Source organism: Lepidochelys kempii, chromosome 1 (assembly GCF_965140265.1).
Source record: "Lepidochelys kempii isolate rLepKem1 chromosome 1, rLepKem1.hap2, whole genome shotgun sequence".
NCBI lineage: Eukaryota > Metazoa > Chordata > Testudines > Cheloniidae > Lepidochelys > Lepidochelys kempii.
Window position 1 is genome coordinate 256254364 of NC_133256.1, and position 16109 is coordinate 256270472.

The 16109-nt window shown below is 47.7% G+C and overlaps 3 protein-coding genes across 4 annotated transcripts in view; 1 reads left to right on the plus strand and 2 right to left on the minus strand.

Annotated features, from left to right (window-relative positions):
* MPST (mercaptopyruvate sulfurtransferase) overlaps positions 1-16109 on the plus strand; it is a 34137-nt gene that overhangs the window by 3441 nt on the left and 14587 nt on the right. The gene's annotated exons all lie outside the window — the stretch shown is intronic.
* Positions 1089-7287, minus strand: CIMIP4 (ciliary microtubule inner protein 4). 2 transcript variants are annotated; one of them, XM_073325362.1, is made up of 6 exons: positions 7030-7287; positions 4928-5003; positions 3669-4321; positions 2840-2990; positions 1483-1593; positions 1089-1262 (listed from the first exon to the last, which is right to left on the minus strand). In XM_073325362.1, the coding sequence occupies exons 1-6, from the start codon at positions 7036-7038 to the stop codon at positions 1171-1173; spliced, it is 1092 nt and encodes a 363-aa protein (XP_073181463.1). In that variant the 5' UTR covers positions 7039-7287; the 3' UTR covers positions 1089-1170. The 2 variants fall into 2 exon arrangements, with proteins under 2 accessions (XP_073181463.1, XP_073181471.1); XM_073325370.1 differs by lacking the exon at positions 1483-1593.
* On the minus strand, positions 7747-14268 carry TST (thiosulfate sulfurtransferase). The gene is made up of 2 exons (XM_073325384.1): positions 13609-14268; positions 7747-8247 (listed from the first exon to the last, which is right to left on the minus strand). Exons 1-2 carry the CDS (start codon positions 14201-14203, stop codon positions 7949-7951), a joined length of 894 nt encoding a protein of 297 aa, XP_073181485.1. The 5' UTR covers positions 14204-14268; the 3' UTR covers positions 7747-7948.

The following is a 16109-nucleotide window of genomic DNA, read 5'->3' on the forward strand; positions in this document are numbered from 1 at the left end:
CACCTTTGCACCCCCAGCCAGCAGACAGTGTTACTGCGTGACACCCCCTTGCCTGCCACAGTTCATCTCCTCCCTTCTGAGGGATTCAGTCCTATTTGGATTTACTATCTGTGGGTGGACCTGGACATCAGAGCACCATGCAATGCTGGCACCCCTGCCCACAAAGAGACATTGTTATGGGGGATGGTGGGAGATGGGGCATAGACAAGAAACTTGTCAGAAAAGCCCCCAAAACAATCCTCCTCACTGTGGGATGACCCAGCAGCATGGCGAATTCCAGGGGCTCCCAGCGGTCCCTCTGCAGCCTTCTGGCTCCCTTTTGGTGGGATGGGCTTTTTGGCACTGGTTTGGGTTTTGGAGCTCCTGGGTTTGGCTGGGTGCCCTGCTGCCTCCAGTGCTGAAGTGAGTGCCGGCAGCGGTTTTCACACAGTCACTGTAGGTCATTGGCAATGCAGGAGCTCTCCAAGTGAGTCTCTGTCTAGCCGCCTCAAAGCAACCAGAATTATGAGAGGGAAGGAAATTGCCTCCTGCCTCACAGTCTCCGCCCCCGACGGGCACAAGAGTTGCACCTTGATGCTGTACTGAGAGTGACTGGCCCCCCAGAAACACCTGCGAGAAAGTGTTCCCACAGAAAGTGCCCACAGCCTGATGGCTTTCTGCCGGGTTTGTACCGCTCACCAAACAGCCAATGTGCTTTCCGCTGTGCAGGAGAACTGTGTACACAATCCAGGAGAGAGACGGAAAAGAGGCTGGCAGCCATCAAAGTGCCATCCGTGGCCATTCAGTCATGGGCATCCCGCCTCCGCCCGCACACATGCATGCACATATTCCAGCCTTGCTATTTCCTAAACACGGTCCCCAGTCTGCTGGATAGTCAGTCTCCTTGTCCCCCCCACCCCCAGTCTCACCTGCAGGGATTCCATGAGAACCGTTTCCATGGCCATTCAGTCCTCTCACACGCTGCTGCCCCCAAAGACTCTCCCTCCCTTTCCCTGTGATAAAAGGCTTTGCCATTGTGTTTCTGCCAGCTGATCGCCCAGTTCTCTTCCTGCCACTCGCATTGCCGCTGCTCAGCAAGCACACCGATCGAGGCTGCACAGAGGTTTATTCTAGCGTCAGGGAGAGCAGGGTCCCTCTTGGAGAGTGGCTCGCTTCTCTGTCTTTTGCCTTCTAAGATTTGGTACCTTTGGTCTTCTCCCCATATTTCTGCTCCAAAGCTTTTTGCAGGTTAAGGTTTAGGGCATTTTTCTGGTGCCATCGCCCTATAAAGAAGACAAACCACAGTTCAATCGCTGCTTCATTCCTAATGATACCGCTCTCCCTGTGGGTAAGAACCAGGCTTAATAACTTCCACCTGCCTGTGGCAGTGCTCTGCCCTAGCTCAATGGCTCTCCTCCTGTGACAATGCCCCTCTCTAACCCATTCTTAGTCCGAGCCCAGTTCTGAAGTGCATCAGTTGCTTGCTCATGACAGGAGCCTTACCTAGGTCATCAGTTTTCCTTCCATGCCAGTGTTTGGGGTCTCTGACTGCCCTTTGAATCACATCTGGAGTATAAGAATCCTTCATCAGGCTCTTACTCTCTATTGGGCCACCTGCAAGAAACCGAATGTGCAGGAATTTGTTACCACGAGCCACTCTGCTGCTGGCACCAGTGACGTGTACCCGCAGCCAAAGGGGGAGAGGAAGGGAGAGAAAAGGGATACACAGCTGACATTAGCACTTTCATTTGGATTTGACTCAGCCATGTGTTCTGATGGGGTCTGTGGTATGGCTCTGCGACCACTTGGCCTCTGTCCAGTGCATTCTTGCACTTTGTCTGCTAGTACTGCCTGCCCTTAGGTAGAGCAGGCCCATGATGGAGCATCATTTTGAGTCATGTCCCAAGGTCTACTTTTCCCTCAAGCACTTATGTGCACGCTCCCCTACTGCACGCTCCCTTACTGCTCCCAATACCTGGATGTAACTCACAAAGCCATCATCTGACCCTCTTAAATCCCTCCTTCAAACCTATCTCGGCCATGGGCCCTCCAGATCACTCCCATCTGGCCCTGGCTAGGCAATGGTGAGTTGTGACTTCTCTCGGTCCCTTCTAGCCCTGCTCAGCTCTTCTTGGTTTCATTATTCCCTCCTCCTCCCAAGCCACCCAGACCTGCTCTTGGCTGTTAGCCACTGGTTGATGCCAAGTGTGAGCTTCCTGAGGGAGGGACTGTCTTCATTTTACCTGGCTACACAAAGGTCCCAATTCTTGACTGAGATTCCTACATGCTACCACCGGGCACACTACATAATAATCATCATCCGGCTCGTGAGGCATTGGGTGCATGCACAAAAGGCACTCCAATACCATGCTGGTGAGAGCAGTATATCGCTCCCCAGTCTGATTTGATCAGATAGAGGGATCACTGAGGACTCTGGAGGCACAGTGACTTGGGGGAGAGGCTTCAGAACACCATGTCTGAGAAGGCCTCAAAGAGGAACAAGCGTATAATTTGAACTGGAGCTATTAACTTGAGACATTTGATTGCAAAAGCTACTATCCAGGCAGCTCTCGAATGGCGGGGAGATGGGTGGTCGTGCTGGACCCTCATGCCTCGCTGTTGCTGGTTGGAAAGAAGGAAGAGGGGGGGAAGATAAGGAAAAGGGGGAATGGGTAAAAAGGGGACCCATAGTCATCCCTCCTTTCCCCCTGTATCCTGCTACAGGAGTGCTCTGAACAAGAGGGGGGAGAGGAAGGGGAGGGAGAGGTATAGTTAAAGAGACACACAGACCAATGCAGGAACCCAGGGGCAATGCAAATAGTATAGGGACATCTAGGGGTAGAAATGGAAGGCCCCTCACCTTGGAAGATGTTTGACCTCAGGTTGTAACCTAGTTCATAATAATCAGCAAAGGGTGTGGTGGCCATGGGATTCTCTGGTGGTTTAGGGGTCCGGTTGCTGAGTCGTTTCTGCCCCTCAATCAGTCCAGCCTCACACAGAGCACGACGTGCCTGGCAAGCACAAACATCATGGAGTCAGTCTTGACCCAGAAACCCCAAGTGCACCCGACTCCCCGGAGGCACCTCCAGCCCTAAGTGCAGGCCCTGGATGTACCCAGGGGCAAGCGCTGTCCTTGAGTGTATCCCTCTCACCAATAAGAAAAGGAGGACTTGTGGCACCTTAGAGACTAACACGGCTGCTACTCTGAAACCTCTCACCAATGTGTACCCCGGTCTCTGGGTGTAGCCTAAATACATGGGCTAATTCAGACCTAGTATACATGGGTGCTGTTTAGCTGAAATCAGTGGAGTGTCATCTTCTTACAACAGGTCTGAATTTGGCCCAGGGATGGGTGCTATGACACACCCCCTCTCCCCAGCCTCTCACCCTCTAATGCTATTGTCTCTAATGGCCCTTCACCCTCTGCTTCTTCATCATGAGTGCAAGGAGGGAGAGAGATAATCAGGATGGGGAGACAGACAGAGAGAACACAAGACATGGTTGAATATCTGGTGCCTCTGGGTATGGAAGTTGTCACTGGACCTGCCCCCCAGTTACAAAGCCCAAATGCCTCTCCCTAAAACACCCTTCTCCAGGTGCTGTACTTCCAGTTACCCAGCCCTCTGAACCCTTCCCCCCAAAGTATCCTCCCCCTCCTCATGTATCAGTGTCACCACTTCTTCTACAACCTGCTCCTCAGTGACGAGCTCATCCACGATGCTGCTCCCAAACTTGTGTTTGATGTTAATTGGGATTATGCTGCTTTTCTTCCCCTGAAAGAGCTTCCCCTCTGCTTTCACGTCTTGCCCTATTGATGCTAAGGATTCCTTTGCACTTAAGCCATTCGGGAATTCCCTCGCCTCCTTGTGGCTGGTCTTGGTGGTCTTTCGGGGAGATCCAGGCACCCTGGGCCCCAGCGGTCGATGTTGCCCTGCTGCTGGTTCTTTGCCATCTGAGTAGGCTTGGACACTTTCTGCCTTCTTCTGGGTAGACTTTGCAAGATGTAGGAGACTTCCTGTCCTCCCTCTTTGATGTTGCCTCACTGCTGGTTCCTTGACACCTGAGACATCCCGGGCTGCTTCTCCTTCTTCTCTGGTGAGATGACGCTGTGCAAAAGGCATTTTGGGCTGGAGACTCTGTTTACTATAGCTTCTGGTGTGGAGATGCTGTGCAGAGGGGGGTGCCTGGGATTTGACTTGAGGAGAACTCCTGGGTGTTCCACTATCTGTAGGGTTCTTGGAGGTCTTCCAGGAGGTTCTACTGGAACTTTTCAAGGAGGTTCTCTTGCCACTGGCCCGTGCCCCAGCCAGGACATGCTCCTTGTTGCCATCTCCAGGTTCCACTTAAAGATAGAAGGAAAAGCTCAACCAATTTGCCATCATTTTGATAGAGGAGTGCGGCAATAAATGGTCTTGCACTGCACAGCATCATGGTTACACAAATGTACAGTGTACATAAGCTACACCCCCTGAGCTGGGTGGAGTCTGTGCGAGGAGCTCGGGTGTGCCTGTGATCACGTGTCCAGAAGCACGTGCGCGCACACACACACAGGTGTGGCTAGTCAGCCTGTGCACTTGAACCCAGGCTTGAACTTTCTCACACATCAGCAGGCATACTTCCTGTCACACACACACATCTGTTGCCTTTAATTGGCACGCACTCACATGAATGCCCTCTTAGGCACACACATACCTAAGCAGCGCAGGCTTGCTCATGAGAACTCATTCCCACAGGTGTATGTAGCTAATCAGTTCACAAACCCACGTGCATCAACCTCTCATACACATGCATATCCAATCAGCACACATTCATGCAAATAAGCAATCCCACAGGAATACAGGGGTGTAAAGGGTGGAGGAAAACCCCCATGAATGTGGGAGCTAGGGCAGAAGTCTGAGTGCAAAGTGGGGGCTAGCGAACAAAGCAGCTGTTACACTGTGTCTCTTACCTGCTGGGCCGTTGGCTAGCACAGACTCATGTTTCGCTGCAGCAGGTGTAAGGGAGGCCGAGGTCATAGGCATCTCCTTGAAAGAGCAACAAAGGCGGAGTTAAGTAGGCATAGAGCAGGAGCCAAGAATGTGGGTTAGGCTGGTTGTTTGTCAGACGTAAGATATGGCACAACCAAATAACCTGGTGTGGCACCACCTTTAACATTGATCTGGTACAGCAAATTCTACCTAGGAATTACCACGCCAGAGCAGCCAATTACCACACCAGAGCAGTCCATCAAGTCCATAATCCTCTCTTATTAAAAAGCACTACCGTGTTCTACAGGACTGGCCCAAAAGGCTACAGCCCGTAATGCTGTATAATCAGTTTCTGTAGAATGCCATTTGCCATGGACATTATTATTTGTTATGTATATTACAGGGCTCAGTCAAGATCAGGACCCTGTTGTGCCAGGTACTCTACAAACACAGTGAGAGACTGTCCCTGCCCCAAAGAGCTTAAGGTCTAAACAGACAAAAGTGGGGAGGAGATGTGCATAGCACTGACCTGTGCAGTAATCATTTTATGCTTTGCTTTGACTACCCTCACCCAAGCTGTGATAACTGCAAATGCTAGTTGTCAACAAATTAGCCAGCCCTTTTGTTAATAAAAAGCAGCTACTGTATTTTACTCTGTGCCCTTCAATGGCAGCAGACTCCCCAGACTGACTGCATTCTGTGGGGAGGGAGCTGTCATGCAAATCCCACCCACAACTCTAACCTTTGTCCTTGCTCTTCTCTGCCCCCTATTCATCTTACACGTTGGATAGCCAAACCTGAATGCAGGGCTCCAAAGGCCCTGTTCCAACAGTCCATGGACAGGCTCCAATTGACTTTCTGGCCATTCGATCAGGCCCTGAGTGAGGGCACATGATTGCTCTATGGGACAGAATTAGGTTTTTGTTCTGTATTATTTTCAATCCCTTTTAAGAGCATTTTAATTGTATTTTTATCAGATTGCAGGACTCGGTGTTACTAAATGGATCTTTCCCACTTAGCGCCAATGTTAACTCCTACCTCCCACCTAGAGTTGAATCAAGTTACCACCATTATTGTTATGTCCATGGGAAGAGGGCGGCTTGTTCCCCAGACACGCAAGTCTCCCATTTGTGGGTCACCCCTTGACTCAGAAGGCTTGGGGCATTGCCTCCACTGCTTTCCTTGTACTGCAAAGCACATTCCTTAGTAACTCTGATTGTTCCAGCTTCTGGTGAGCTGAGTGACTTTACCGTTCACATGAAGATCCTCTTTTCTGGGATTTGAACTAATTACATATTATTATTATTATTACTATTTAATATTTTTCTGACAGCAGTGCCTAGAACCTCTGACTGAACTTGAGGCCCCATTCAAACATGGATAGCTCTTAAGTCCATAAGGGACTGTTCAATCATCTAGCCTGACCTCCTATATACCGCAACCCACAGAATTTCATCCAGAGTCTCCTACTATGCCAGGCACTGTACATGCACATGTTATAAAAAACAACTCCTGACCAAAGAGCTATAAAATGACCAAATTTTTTTCTCTGCCTTTTTCTGAAGACGCCAAATAAAGTATTAATGTAATTCCTCAGGTATTTTCACCGCGTTCAATACTTTCCTGCCATTCTGACTCCCACTGACCAAGGAGAAAGATGGGACTTGTCCCAGTGGAGCTAAAGACTAACCTTCTCAGGCTGCTGAAGGTATTGCTGTGCCATTCTCACAAGGTCTCTGGCTGGGAAAAGCACTGTTATTATTATAGATGAACTGTACACCTGCCAGAAGTGGCCTGGTATCTCCTGCCAAATGGGGCTCAGTATCAGCTGCCAGAGATGGCCAAGAATAGCCCCACATGCCTGCCACATGTGGCCTGGACTGGCATCAAAAAGATAGTACACTCAGTGTGCTGCCTCAGGCCTGAAAAGCAATGTGGCAGTACATATGAAATGGTGTTTTTGATTGGCTCATCCTTTCTTTGTTTGTGTGTGTGTCTGAAGTGGGGGGGGGGGAGGTGAGGGGGGGCCGAGCTTCCAGATTGAGGCTCAGAGGTGAAGCCTTTCTTAAAATGTATCTCTCACCTGTTCCATGGTCTCAGTTGAGATGACAAAGTGATTCTTCTAACCAGGCAGGTCCTGCTGAAGTCCAGAAGTGCAGAGGTGGAACTAAGAGTAAGCCTCAGGGATGGTTGCTAGGGAACAACCCTCCCCATCTATGAGCTGTAGTTACTATGGGAACCAAAATAAACAAGGCACAGTTAGGTGTTATCTTTGGGGGGGAAAGCTCATGTCGCAGAAAGAGCACAGGCCCAACAGTTTTCAGCACATGTGTAGGGTTCCTTGGTGGCTCTCATAATAAAACAAGAACAATTAATAGGACTTAGCACTTCTATTGCATCTTCCACCCAAGCATCTCCAGATGGTGTTAACTGTGCCTCATACACTCCCCAGGAGGGAGGCGTCATTACCCCCCTTTTACAGACTAAGACAGAGAGGTTAAGTGATTTGCCCGAGGTCACACAGTGAGTCTATGGCAAAGCTGGGACTAGAACCCACCATGTTTGATGTCTAGCCCTGTGCTTGCACCACAGGACTGTGCTCTCCATTTCTTTGGGGGAGTTGGTAACTTGGCTTCAGTAGTTCCCAACCCAGCTGGGATTTCTCAGAACCTCTCATGGGAGAGCCTAACTTTCCCCCAGGTAACGTGGCTGTTCTTCCTTCAGCTGCACATTGTAACATCACAGTATGATGAGGTCCCACAGTCACTGGGGAGGATTAGAGGCACACACAGACACGTAATCGGAAGGCAGAGATTTTATTCAGTGGCATCATTAAAAAAGAAAGAGACTAAAAACCACTAATTGTTCTTACAAAACTGGACTAACTGTAACATAGAATTTATTATGTTCCTTCCCCTCGTTTCCAGCTCTCTTGAACGAAGACAGTTGACAAACCCCACTCTCAATGAATGCTAAAGGACTGCATTGCAACCTCTCCCCCTTTATGCCTTGTTGCGCTTCCACTCAGAGAGCTTGTGCTCCGGCGGGGCCTGGCGGAACCACTCTGACCAGGATCCATCATAGATGGCCACATCTGGCTTGCCACAAAGGTATGCTGCCAGGGCGATGTGGCATGCCGTGACCCCCTTACGGCACGTGGCGATGAGTGGCTGTGAGAGGTCCACCTTCTTCTCCTGGAACATGGTCCGAATCTCCTCTGGGCTCTTCTCAAAGCCGGCTTCAGTGAGGAATTTAAAGAAGGGCATGTTCAGCGAGCCGGGGATGTGACCTGGTTCAAGCCCTAAAACACCCCCGGGGACAGAGGAAAGGACGTGTGAGGAGAGTGTTCAAAAGACATCCATATAACATAGCATGTTCATAGCCTATAAATCCCTTCAAGGGAATATTTCACCATCTGAGACGACATTGGGGGTACAGAGTGACAAGCCAGAAGTTACAGAAGTAAAAGCCTTGGCTAAGACACTATGGCCCAGATCCTCAAAAGTATTTAAGTGCATTGAATTCAAGGGGAGTTAGGCACCTAAATTCCTTTGAGGATTTGGGCCTAAGATTCTTCATGGCCAGAGGTACCATCACTGCTGAGATTCAAGAGCAGGCTAGAGCAGATATTGATGGACCTGGTGTAAAGAGAAACCTAACAAAATATGTAAGAAAGGTTCAGATTGGAAGATTCAGTGGCCTCTACCATTTCCTATATGGGCTAAATTCACAAGAGTTGCATGCGCTTATGTCAGTAGTGAATTTGGCTCCAAGAATCTATGAAATTATCTCTGTTGCCAGCAATGTTGGGTGAGGATGACGTGAACAGACAGGAGCCAGAAATATCATGAAAACTGTTCTGAGCCCAGCATTTAGGTGTGTCACTCACAGATGGTCTTCTAGAGAAGAGAGTTGTCAGGCCTGGAGCATTTAGGGTCACCACTGGCTAGTCATTTACAGCAGGGCCAAGTGTGGGTCAAACATCACCACTAGTGTGAGTGGAGAATTTAGATTTTTGTTGCATTTTAAATCCATTCTGCATTGATGTAAACGAGGGTCAGACTTTCTGCTGGCGTAAATTACTTCAAGGAAGCTCTGCTAATTTGTGCCAGCTGAGAATCTGACCTAAGGGTAAAGTCCGTTAGTGTGAGAGAGGCTTCAAAAATGATGAATGAGATTTTAAATGTCTCACTGAAACACACAGCAAACTCCATTACGGGCCTGATCCAAAGTCCATTAAAGTCAGTGGGAGTCTTTCCATTGACTTTAATGGACTTTGGATCAAGCCCTATAAGAGTAGGAGACTTTAAACACTGGCTTGAAATTAGTCTCCACTGAATGAGACTGGTTTGAATTTCTAAAGAGCCTGGAAGAGACAAGTCATGGGACAATCAGATAATAATCTACTTCTTAAAGACAGGTCGCCCCCAGTCCCAAAATCAGTGGGATGGTCCTGATGGTCATAGATTTGTCCCCCACAAAGACCGAGTCACCAATTAATTTCAGGCCTCACAATGCCCTGACCTTGCATCATAATGCAGCATCACAATGTTATGTCTATATGTGATGATGTTGCAGTTTCATCACTCATGGATGCAGCATTACAATGTGATGTTGCAAAGACTGTGGCAGGTTATTTTGTCCCACAGGTAAAGCTAGAGGGTTGGGAGGCAGAATCTGTGACAGTGCTAGATCCCTTTGGAAGACTGCTCTGTGATGGTGTGATCACCCACTGTTCCAGACGGACATTATTCGTCTCATTTGCTTCTTGATTTGTCTCCTCTGAGCTCCTTAGAAACTGGCTCCAGCTCCCAGCAGTATCCACGCACTTCCCTTGAAAACAGGCTCAGCATTGGCTGGCAAATGCTGAGCTGAGAACAATTTTCACTCCTGGCTTTTTTTAAATTAAGAAATATATATTGATTTGAACTGCTGTTTCAGTCCTTGGGTGTCTCCTGACCCAAGCCCACAGGTGGCCTACATCTAGAGATTTGATTTATTTTGATTTATGTTTTTAATTATTAAAACTGTGTCCTTCAGAGCAGGCTCAGTGTGCGTTCACACCTAGCAAAAACAATACAAAATGAGTTAATCAAATACTGTCTGAAAACAGACGCTCAATCCTCAAGCTGCTAAATAGCACAGAAATGTCCTCTTAGTCCATCCCTCTCTCCTCCCTGGGTCTTTCCGGGTGAGCAGAACGCAGCACGTGGAGCACAAGGAGCAATGGAATTCTGGAGAATGGGAGGGGCAGGGAAGCAGAGGAGTCAGAGAATACAGGGGATGGGGTTGAAGAGTAGCAGGAGAAAAGGAAAGTGGAAGGATGACAGGGATCTGCATGGGCCCGGGGAGGCTAAGCCTCTCCAAACAGCCAAGCTGTGGCCCTGCCCACGCTCCGCCCCGAGGCCCAGGTCCCGCATCCTGCTCTTCCCCTGTGGCCCTGCCCACGCTGTGTCTCTTCCTACCCTCATCTGCCTCTCCCCCGAAGCTGGTGGGGGCTTGGGGCAGCTGGGTACTTGGGGTGGCTGGGGCAGGCGGGCTAGGTTCGGCTCAGCTGGTCTCCTCTGGCCACAGTGGGGGCTCAGGGCTCCTCTGGCTCTGGCGGCTGAGGGTGAGGGGAGAGGAGGGTGGAAGCAGCAGGGTAGGGGTGGAGCCTCAAGCAGAAGAGGCAGCACAAGCGCTAGCATCCCCGAAGTGGGGTTCATGTGCCACCTATGGGGATCTGGGCAATAGTTCCTAACAAACAATTTATTTGGAAAGTTGACCCTCTTTTTCTGTTGTCTGCCAAGAAACAGAGAGAGTCTCAAGTGTATTTATTCACGAGTTCTTAAGCAAATAATTCTTGCTGGGCAGATGGTTTGTGCTAAATATTTTAAATGTGACATTGCTTGTAAATTAGTCATTATGATGATGATGATTATTGTTTATTTGATTTATGGTAGCACTGGGAGCCCCCACCCAAGATCGGAGTCCCATCGTGCTAGATGCTGTTTAAAAACAGTCCATGTCCCAAGGAACCCAATCTAACAGACAAAAGGTGGGAGAAAGGAGAGAATGATCCCCATTTTACAGAGGGGGCCTTGAGGCACAGAGAGGTGAAGTGACTTGCTTAAGGAAGATAATAGCAGAGCCAGTAATGGAACTTTGGTCTCCTAAAGACCAGGCCACTTCTTCAACCTCAGGAACACACTTCTTCTCTAAGCCAGATGCCCTTGTTTCAGTTCCCTGTAAGGGGAAATGAGGAAAAGAGTAACAAATGTGCCATAATTAATTAGCTGTTTCCTAACCTGAGGGGGTGGGACTAAAAGGTCAGGTGATAGTTTAATGAACATGTGGGCCTTATAAAAGGACTGAGAGAGCTCACTCTGCTGGTGGAAACACAGGGAGTGGGCAGGCTCCTATGGAAGGCCTTAAGACAGGGCCTATAGAGTTCAGGGAACCCAGTGCCCTATATCAGAGTAGGGAAGGCTGCAAGGAACAGAGCCCAGAAGGGACTGAGAATAGTATTTCAGGGGAGCCAGCCTGGGAGTGGAGGGCCCTATGCCAGAGCTATAAAAACTGGCCCAGGTAGCCCAAAAGGGGTTGGGAACAGAGTCCAGAGGCTGGGCTGAAAAAAAGCTCCTGAAGGGCAGAAGAGCTTTTTTTATTTGTTGGGCCTTTTAGCTGGTCTTTTGCTACCCTGTCTGTGATTTGGACAGAGGGCTATGCCACATCTCTAGACAGACTGGTGTGTGGAGAACTGAGGAAATCCCCCCTTGGGAGGGAAACTGAGGCAGGGAGTGCTGGCAGTGCTGCACTATGGGGTAGCTACGCACTATGGTAATGAACTGTGTAATCAGCCAACAACAGCAGGGATTTCAGATTGCACAGCTGAGTGTAAGTTCTTCATTTTACAACGTGCAGTTTGCACTCAGGGTGTTAACTGATTTGAAAACAGCTTTTAGCAACTTATCGAGCATGCCGTGCTGTGGGTGTGTATATGTGCCTGGAAGGCTCCTCTGCTGGAATACTTGCAGAAAGCAAACACAAAAGGGGGACCACCCGCTCCCAGGGAACTAATTCAAAACTAAGAATTAATAATCACTGAAATGTTTGAGTTATTACAGCATTTGCAGGCTGATGACAACTCCCTACTTCCACTCTAGGGAGAAGGAATATGGAATCCATCTGTCCCCAGCAAGGAGTATTTTGTGTGCATTTCAGATTGAATTTCAATCTCCACATACTGAACTCAGATGCAATCCCAGATCTTAATACTCTAAAAAAGGGAACTAACAACAAGCACATCTCCTGATTTTTCACTGCTGTAACCTTTGTCATGCCATACCTCCTCTTCCATCCTCATCCCACCTTGTGTTAGTCCTGCAATTGGATCCACATATGTGGAGCCTTGTGCCTGTGTACAGCCCCACCAAAGTCAATGAAGCTCTGGATGGGCTCAGGAGTCTTCCTGCATGGATCCGACTGGAGGATCAGGACCTTAGATTGTAATCTTTTTTTTGGGCAGGCCCAGTGCTTAATTTGTAACGAAAGAGGTGCGGGGGCTGAAGCAATTAGGTGCTGGAACTCAAGCAATTTTTTTATTTTCATAAATGAAGCGGCAAGTCCAGAGGTGCCAGGGCTATGAACTTCCAAGCCCAGAGGTGCAACCCCTGGCACAAATTAAACTCTGGGCAGGCTTCTCTCCCTTTCTAACTGTAAAACACCCTGCACACACGTCTGGCTCTCCAGAAATAAGAACAACAACAATCTTGGTGCACATGCACAACTTGACTGCTTTCTGCTCCATGTTCAGAAATCAGAAGGCGGAGCAAAAAATCCTGATATTTAAAAAGATCTTGTGATTTTTAAATTATTCCTATGATTTTGGGGGTTGTTTTTGTGCTATGTGAACTCTTAGATTTGGCAATAAGGATGTTTTCCTTTAACTTCAAATTGAGCAAAATTCCATTCCAGGCATGCGTCTATATAAACTCTCCCCAAACATACAGCCTCTCCCACTGCGGCAGCTCTATCCCTTTGTTCAGGCTGATAATGTTACAGTTGTACAAACCATGCCACTTGTCTGGAAAAGGGAGGGGAGGAGGGTCTGAGCTGCTGGGATATGGTTTGGGACTCTCTCTCTTTAAAATGGTTGGGTTTATATGGTAAAGATTCAAAGGGCAAACAACCAGTCACGCAAGTTCTCTGTTGACTGGGAACTTGATTTATCCCTCAAGGGAAAACAGATCTCTCATGTTACAAGGAAGGCAAAGTGCAAGCATGAAAACCAACCACGTGTGCATGTGTTAACATTAGATAAGGAGGCCCTATTCTCCCACATCAGCGGTATGATTAACTCTGCAAGGGGGCAATAGGGCATAGGGGAAAAAAACACCTCCAGACTTCAGGGAAGTTTGTGACTGGATCTGAACTTCACAGCTGCCCATCTTTACAACAGGTCCAAAGAAAACCCTAAATCTGAACAGCCCTGAACTCAGAATAGATTCAGATCTGTTTGCTGAAATTTGGGCACCGTGAGTGCATATCAGTGAGGAGAGGTGTGTGTTAGTGTGAGTTGCAAGCATGCATTACTGCAGGTGTGTTTGTTAGCAGGGAGGAGGGGTAGTGCCTGAGCAAAAATCCAGCTGTAGTTGAAAGAGATGCCATGTGCTGCTCCTACCTTCGTTCCCTGGTTCTGGTTCTGTCCCCCGGTACCTCCCCTCAGACCTGGAATCCACCACCAGGAACCGCTTGGATTCCATGTTCTCTACCATGTCTGTGTAGGTCTTCAGCAGGGACCTGTTCAAGGTTGCCTTAAACACTGCTGGCTCTGGCCGGCTGAGCTCCGATGTCACAGGGTGACCCTCCTTCACCCAGTTCTTGAACCCGCCATTCAGCACGGAGACTGTTCTGTGCCCAAAGACCCGGAACATCCACCAGGCTCGGGGTGCATAGAAGCTCCCCAAGTCATCTCCATCATACACCACCACATGCGTGTCATTGCTGATCCCCAGGTGCCCAACATAGTTGGCGAAGTGTGCCTCGCTGGGCAGCATGAGCTCATAGGGTGACGACTTATCTTTACACTCCTCGATATCGAAAAATGAGGCCCCAGGTATATGCTTGTCTCGGAACTCCTGCTGGGCATCCCTCTCCCCAGGAGGGTACCAGGATACATCGAGCACCTGCAGGCTGGGCCCAATCCGGTTGGCCAGGACAGATTCTGAGAGCCACCTGGTGGAGACCAGAGCTCTGTACAGTACTTGCTGCACCATTGTGTCCAAGACTGTGTTTGTGCTGTGAACTGAGAGCTTAGCACTGTACGTGAGTGCAGGAACTGTACCACCACAGGGGTGAAATGGAAGGAGCCAAGTCTACTGGAATCCCAGCTCCTGGTATCTGGTTCTCAGCCAATCAGCTGGCTGGATTGAGACAGCTCTAAAAACTCCACCCCCTCTTCTCCCTCCTTCCCCCCAAGCCTCCTCTCCCCTGCTAGCTGCCAGTCCCAGAACACTATTGCAAGCAACTGGTGGATTTGTTCCATATCCCTAATTTCTTATTTGTGGTACCAGCTCCTTATTTAAAGGTCAAAATTATTTTTAAAACATATCTATGTAAGGGTAATGTTTTAGATATGTTATCAAATTAACGTAATGGAATGTGATAAACATTTAAATTAGTAATTGGTACTGGCTGTATATGACAGACATTTCAGATCACCCCAAAATGACATGTCCCTGTGACCATCAAACTGCTATGAAGGAAGTGGGGCCTGGGACATGCCACTCACCAAAGATATGGGCAGCTGTGAAGTTCAGATCTAGATGCAAACCTCCCTGAAGTCGGGAGTTGATAGCCTCCTGTGCCCTAAATGGAGTGTGAATAAGGAACTGGGGTTTTGATTGTGTACGTGACAAAGTATGTTTCAGGTCACCCCCCAAGTGACAAGTTCCTGCAATTGTTATTTCATTATGAAGAGATGAGGAAATGCCATTCTCAGAGGTGACCCTTTATTTTTGGTCTGTCAAATATATTACCCCAATGTATTATTTTGTGTTATCTTTTTTAGTAAACATACAATATGCAGGTAAAAATCAACAAAAAGCAATATTCAGTCATGTGTTGCAAATCCAGCTGTGATGTTTTCACATAAATTATATGATAGTTACAAATGAAGAAATCGGTAGGAACTCTGGTGTGATAATAGAGGAATTAAGAAGCTGAAAAATAGCTAAATTTATCAAAAATCATTTAATTGGATTAGAGATATAAAAACATTTCTTTTGATTAGTATTGTGTCTTTTGCTCATTCTACAATAAAAATAATATGGAGACCCTACTTGGTCACAGCTGGCTCCCAAATAATCATGTTTATTACCTGCAATCATACAAGTTCTAGGTTAATACTATCCTGCTGCCCTGAGTGGTTTCTGGTGGCTTCTAAACCACAGAAAACAGTGAGCACCACTACTTAAAGGGATCCTGCCCTATACCTATATATGCTACAATTAGTCGAATCAGCCAGCGTTTTTACAGTTGCTGTCAGGCTTATACAGCAGCAATGTGGCTGGGTACACTTTAATGGAATTTGGGGGACTGGATTCTTTATCTGTGGCTAGAATATCTCTACCTCATTTCCTTTTTAATTCCAAAATTCCATCTTAGAAATGCCCGCCCTCAGTTTGACGAAGTTTGTGGAAAAATACAAAATGGCTCCCAGTGTTTTATGGTGTCCTAACAACTCTGGGCCTATAATAACAACACCTTTTCTTTTATAAACTTTACAGTTTATGCAAATAATTGTGATGACCTCTACTGAACTAATCAATATTTTAAATATGAAAGCTACATTCAAGTTACATGGAAAAGAGCTACAGTGAGGACAGATAATGGGGTTTTCCGAGGTAGGGGCATTTCATTTTTGTCTGAATAGTCGTTGAATGGTATATGAAAAGACCCCGGTCACTGCTTTGATTTGACTTCCAAAATGCATCTTGTTTTCTTTCAACTTATTTGCTATCATGCACAGAAATCTCTGATGGAAATAGCTATGGGTCAAAATTTTCAATCTTTCTATGATCAGACTAAATGCAAGTATAAAGAACAAGATGCATGGTTCACCATTAATGAAATGGCGTGTACTCAGCTGACACAATCCAGTGAACTTGTTCACTTTGACTG